The 5,802-nt window shown below is 55.1% G+C and overlaps 1 protein-coding gene across 1 annotated transcript; it reads left to right on the forward strand.

Annotated features, from left to right (window-relative positions):
• The first annotated feature begins 864 nt into the window (after positions 1–864).
• LOC105817846 (HLA class I histocompatibility antigen, B-8 alpha chain-like) lies at positions 865–4,283 on the forward strand. Its single transcript, XM_012653645.1, has 8 exons — positions 865–1,071; positions 1,200–1,469; positions 1,707–1,982; positions 2,574–2,849; positions 2,965–3,081; positions 3,483–3,515; positions 3,655–3,702; positions 3,866–4,283. Exons 1-8 carry the CDS (start codon positions 1,002–1,004, stop codon positions 3,868–3,870), a joined length of 1,095 nt encoding a protein of 364 aa, XP_012509099.1. The 5' UTR covers positions 865–1,001; the 3' UTR covers positions 3,871–4,283.
• The last annotated feature ends 1,519 nt before the right edge of the window (positions 4,284–5,802 follow it).

The raw sequence follows: 5,802 nt of genomic DNA on the forward strand, positions 1-5,802 counted from the left end.
TATTAACAGGCATTGTTTATATGAATATAATTTTTTATGCTATTTGATGAACTTGAAATTTAAAATATTATGTTAAGTGTGGAAAAGCTTTCTGCTGACCCGTGATTTCTTAGAATTATTCCAAGTAATCCAGCTCATCCCATTACTGAATATGTTATTCAAGTTTCCCTAGTGTCTCAAGAAAGAAACCAACTTTATTAAGGCTGATATGCCATTTGTAATAAATTATCTCTGTCATTTCACAGACATGAATTCCCCAAACCTAACTTCTGCCTACAGAAGATAAACAATTTAATCCTAACTTTAGAAAATAAATACTCAAGCATAAAAAAAAGATTCCTGATCATTCAGGGGTTACCAAGATTGTGCTGCCCACCCTAGTCAATAACCAAAAAGGAAACGGGTCTCTAAGAGAGTCTCTATCTATCTGGTGCATTCAAACACAATTTCTCCAGGTTTAAAGAGAAAACCCCCGTCTCTACACCTGCAGTCCCAGGGCGAGCTCACTCTGGCATCAAGTTCCCTGGGGTGAGTTTATTCTAGAAGAGTCCAGGGGGAGAGGAAAGGAGTAGGAGACAGGGAGTCCAGTTCAGGGAGAGGGATTCCGGGGCGGGAAGTGAAGGGGCAGGGGCCGGGCCCAGCCTGGGGGTCTGTCCCTGGTTTCCTCAGACAGCTTCTGGGCAGGGACTCAGGGAGACAGTGTGACAAAGAGCGCTTGGTGCAGGAGAGGGGTCAGGGGAATGTCGCAGCGCCCCGGGGGTGCCTCTCAGGGTGTCGGGGACGGGGAAGCTCAGCGTTGGGGATTCCCCGTCTCCCCGGGGTTTCACTTCTCCCTGTCCCAACCCGTGTCAGGTCCTTCTTCCTGGATACTGCTGACGCGGCCACAGTTCTCACTCACATTGACTGTCGATTTCCAGAGAAGCCAATGAGCGTCGCCGCGGTTCCAGGTTGTAAAGTCCCCACGGACCTACCCGGACTCAGAGTCTCCCCAGACCCAGAGGATGGAGGTCTCGCCCCGAACCCTCCTCCTGCTGCTCTCGGGGGTCCTGGCCCTGACCGAGACCTGGGCGGGTGAGTGCGGGGTCGGGAGGGAAGCGGTGTCTGTGGGAAGGAGCGAGGGGACCGCCCGGCGGGGACGCAGGACGCGGGCGCCGCGCGGGGAGGAGGGTCGGCCGGGTCTCAGCCCCTCCCGCCCCCAGGCTCCCACTCCCTGAGGTATTTCGACACCGCCGTGTCCCGGCCCGGCCGCGGGGAGCCCCGGTTCATCTCCGTCGGCTACGTGGACGACACGCAGTTCGTGCGGTTCGACAGCGACGCCGAGAATCCGAGGATGGAGCCGCGGGCGCCGTGGGTGGAGCAGGAGGGGCCGGAGTATTGGGACCGGAACACACGGATCTCCAAGAACGACGCACGGACTTACCGAGTGAACCTGCGGACCCTGCGCGGCTACTACAACCAGAGCGAGGCCGGTGAGTGACCCCGCGCTCGGGTCACAGACCCCTCCCCATCCCCACAGAGAAGCCCGCGTTGCCCCGAGTCTCCGGGTCCGAGAGTCACCCCGAGGCTGCGGGACCCGCCGAGACCTTCCACCCGGGACGAGCCCGCGGGGACTTTCACCCGGTTTCATTTTCGATTTAGGCCAAAATCCCCACGGGTTGTGGGGGGCGGGGCTGAGTGGGCGTGGCTGACCGCGGGGGCGGGGCCAGGGTCTCACACCGTCCAGAGGATGTACGGCTGCGACGTGGGGCCGGACGGTCGCCTCCTCCGCGGGTACCGGCAGTACGCCTACGACGGCGCCGACTACCTCGCCCTGAACGAGGACCTGCGCTCCTGGACCGCGGCGGACACGGCGGCTCAGATCACCAAGCGCAAGTGGGAGGCGGCCGGTGCGGCGGAGGACAGCAGGAACTACCTGGAGGGAAAGTGCGTGGACTGGCTGCGCAGATACCTGGAGCTCGGGAAGGACACGCTGCAGCGCGCGGGTACGCGGGGCCGCGGGGCGCCTCCCACATCTCCTGTAGACGTCCCCGCTCTGCTCCCGCAAGGAGGGGAGGAAAATGGGACCGACGCTAGAATGTCGCCCTCCCTCTGGTCCAGAGCAGGAAGACGCCTCCTGGGTGTCCAGATCCTGTTCCAGGAAGTGACTCTGAGGACCCGCCCTTCCCTCCGGGACAATTAAGGGATGAGTCCCCAGGGAATGGAGGGGAAGACAGTCCCCGAAAGACCGATCCGCGGTTCCCTCTGACCCCGCAGCAGCCGTGGGCACCGTGACTTTTCCTCTCAGGCCGTGTTCTCTGCCTCACACTCTGTGTTTGTGGGTCTGATTCCCGCCCTTCTGAGTCGCTGGCCTCCCTCAGGCCAGGACCGGAAATCCTCGTTCTCCCCGTCAGAGACTAGAACTTTCTGAGGAGTAGGAGATTATCCCAGACCCCTGGGGCCAGGCTGGTGTCTGGATTTCGCACTCCCTTCCCCCACCCCATTTGTCCCGTCCATTCCCACGAGGTCACATGAGCACTGCTGGAGTGTCCCATGAAGGATGTAAAGTGCCTGAATTTTCTGACTCTTCCCCTCAGACCCCCCAAAGACACACGTGACCCACCACCCCATCTCTGAGCGTGAGGCCACCCTGAGGTGCTGGGCCCTGGGCTTCTACCCTGCGGAGATCACACTGACCTGGCAGCGGGATGGGGAGGACCAGACCCAGGACACCGAGCTTGTGGAGACCAGGCCTGCAGGGGATGGAACCTTCCAGAAGTGGGCAGCTGTGGTGGTGCCTTCTGGAGAGGAACAGAAATACATGTGCCATGTGCAGCACGAGGGGCTGCCAGAGCCCCTCACCCTGAGATGGGGTAAGGACGGGATGGGGAGTCAGGTCTCAGGGAAAGCAAGGGCCCTTCTGGAGCCCTTCAGCAGGGTCAGGGCTGAGCCTGGGGCCAGGCCCCTCACCTTCCCGTCCTTTCCCAGAGCCGCCTTCCCAGCCCAGCGTCCCCATGGTGGGCATCGTTGCTGGCCTGGTCCTCCTTGGAGCTGTGCTCACTGGAGCTGTGGTCGCCGCTGTGATGTGGAGGAAGAAGAGCTCAGGTGAGGAAGGGGTGAGGGGTGGGATTGGGGTTTTCTTGTCCCACTAGGGGTTTCACGCCCAGGCAGAAGTGTCCCCTGTCTCATTCAGGGGCCATGTTTGCTCACACTTGCTCTATTGTAAAGAACATGGAAAGTGAAGAACAAATTTATCTCCTTGATGATTGTGGTAATGGGGACCTGAATCCCAGAAGTCACAGGTCACAGGGACAGGTCCCTGCTGAGGACAGACCTCCAGGAGGGCAGTTGGTCCAGTCCCTCCTTTCCTCGTGTTTCTTAATCTTGGCCTAGATCTTCAGTCACAGTTCTGGAACCTTCTCTGGGGTCCAAGACTAGGGGGTTCTTCTAGGACTTCATGGCCCTGCCTCTTCTCTGGCCTCTCACAGGGCATTTTCTTCCCACAGGTGGGAAAGGAGGGAGCTACACTCAGGCTGCCTGTAAGTATGGGAGACTTATCCCTGAGACCTTTGGGATAGTGTAGACAGCAGCCCATGGGGGAGCTCCCGCACCCCATAATTCCTCCTGTAGCCGCATCTCCTGTGGGCTCTGACCAGGTCCTGTTTTGTTCTACCCCAGGCAGCGACAGTGCCCAGGGCTCGGATGTGTCTCTAACGGCTTGTAAAGGTGAGGGTCTGGGGGCCTGATGTGGGAGGGGGTGGGGCAGCAGGGACGCAGCTGGGCTGTGGGGGTTCTTTGATGGGACATTTTGAGTGCATGGTGCACTGTTTATCATAGAGTCACCACTTACTGTGACTGACCTGAATTTCTTCCTGATTTTTTTCTGCAGTGTGAGACAGCCGCCTGTTGGGACTGAGCGATGCAGGATTCGTTCACGCCTCCCCTTTGTGGCTTCAGGAGCCTCTGACTTCTCTCTCTGCAAAGGCACCTGAATGACTCTGCGTCCCTGTTCGCGTAATGTGATGAGGTGGAGAGGCCAGCTGACCCCTGTGTCCTGCCCCCTCAGCCACACTGATCTGTGCCCTGTGCCCAAATCATCTTTCCTGTTCCAGCGAGGAAGGGCTGGGACGTCTCCATCCCTGTCTCAACGTTATGGTGCACTGAGCTACTTCCCTACTGAAAATAAGAATTCAATATAAATTTGTTCTCTCAAATTCTTGCAATGAGAGGTTGGTGGGTTAATTAAAGGAGGAGTTTCCTAAAATTTGAGAGTGGAAATAAATGGAAGACCTGAGAACCTTCCAGAATCCTTGGGTTTGCTTTGCTGAGTGTGCTGCGGGTGGGGACAGGACAAGGCTGTGAGGAGCCAAGTGTGGATGGGGCTTGTGCCCGGGCTGTGCTCAGTCCATCATGGGCTCTATGTGTCACCCCTTGGCTGTGTCATCCTCTCTGCTCTGTTGTCCTTGTCCCAGTAGAGCCTTGTCCAGCAGGACCTGTGATGACGAGGCTGAGATACTACCCAGGGCAGCCCCTGCACACAGAAGTCTCCGTGGTATCAAAAGATGAACTTTTAGACCCAGAAAGCTCTTGCCCTTCTTCTAGGGCTCTTTCCTGGATTCTGTTCTCCATCTGTTCCCCAGACTTTTTATTCCTTTATTTTTAATTTTTGCAGATACATAATTGTCTATGTTTATGGGCTACATGTGATATTTCGGTATGAGCATACAATGTGTAATGATCAGATCTGGGTAATTAGACTCCCTCACCTCAAACGTTTATCATTTCTTTGTGTTAGGAACATACTAAAGCTTCTCATCTAGTTGATTTGAAATATACGGTAAATTATTGTTAACTACAATCACCCTATTGTCCTACCGGACACTAGATCTCATTCCTTCAATCAAACTGTATTTTTACACCCATCCCAGCCTCTGGTAACCGCCATTCTATTCACCACCTCTGTGAGGTCAGTTTTTTAGCTCCCACGTGTGAGAGAGACACACGACATCTGTCTGTCTGTGTCTGGTTTATTTCTCTTGACGTAACGTCCTCCAGTTCCATCCGTGTCGCTGCACCCAGCCTTTTTACAAGAACCCAATTCTGGAATTAGCAGAGAGGACGGATCCCAGCGTTGCTTATCTTAGATAAATTCCTCTTAGGTTCCTATCTCCTCTGCCCACCTACTCCCATCTCTGCCCTTAGTTCTGGTAATCCTGTCACTGGCTCCAATCCAAACTCATGGCTTTATAAAGTAGGCTCTAAGTTAGATGTATATTTGTGTGGAAAATTGGACCCACAGTCAAGGATGATGGTTATTCCTAGGGGAGAAATATCGCTGTGTGCTGCAGTGTGCAGGAATGTTGTGTCCGGGGGAGGGAGGACACAATAGCACAGGTGGCATTGATGTCAGTGTGTAACGACAATGTCAGTGTGACAGGACACTGTGCTGTGTCTGCCACAAAACAGCACTTGTCCTGGGGCTACATTAATAAAGATCCTGTGTCTAGACTAGGGCTGTGCTCTACAGTGATCGTTCATTCAACTGTCATTGCTAGGCCAGATACATGACAGACTGTTCCTGCACGTAAGGAATATCATTAAAGTATAAACAGAAATATTCCTGGCTTGTGCAGCGTATGTTCCAGTGGGAAGAGACAGACTATGTTCTACGAGCAGAGCAAAGGAAAGGGTTTGTTAGAAGGTCGTAAGTGCTGTGGGGAAGGTGATCCAGAGTGTAGGGTGTGGGGACAGGCAAGGTGGCTGTGGCACTGGGGGGTCAGCGTGGCCCTTGTTGCAAAGGAGGGAAACATGGACGCTCCATGCTCT

This window comes from Propithecus coquereli, unplaced genomic scaffold, assembly GCF_000956105.1.
Source record: "Propithecus coquereli isolate 6110/MARCELLA unplaced genomic scaffold, Pcoq_1.0 Scaffold426, whole genome shotgun sequence".
NCBI classification, from domain to species: Eukaryota; Metazoa; Chordata; class Mammalia; order Primates; family Indriidae; genus Propithecus; species Propithecus coquereli.

What these genes read in the sequence shown, in the direction of transcription:
- LOC105817846 (XM_012653645.1), top strand. Translation starts at nt 1,002, where the DNA reads ATGGAGGTCTCGCCCCGAACCCTCCTCCTGCTGCTCTCGGGGGTCCTG. An exon ending in CTACAACCAGAGCGAGGCCG is followed by an intron (nt 1,470 to 1,706) that starts GTGAGTGACCCC and finishes GGGCGGGGCCAG; the next exon opens with GGTCTCACACCGTCCAGAGG. An exon ending in GAGCTACACTCAGGCTGCCT is followed by an intron (nt 3,516 to 3,654) that starts GTAAGTATGGGA and finishes GTTCTACCCCAG; the next exon opens with GCAGCGACAGTGCCCAGGGC.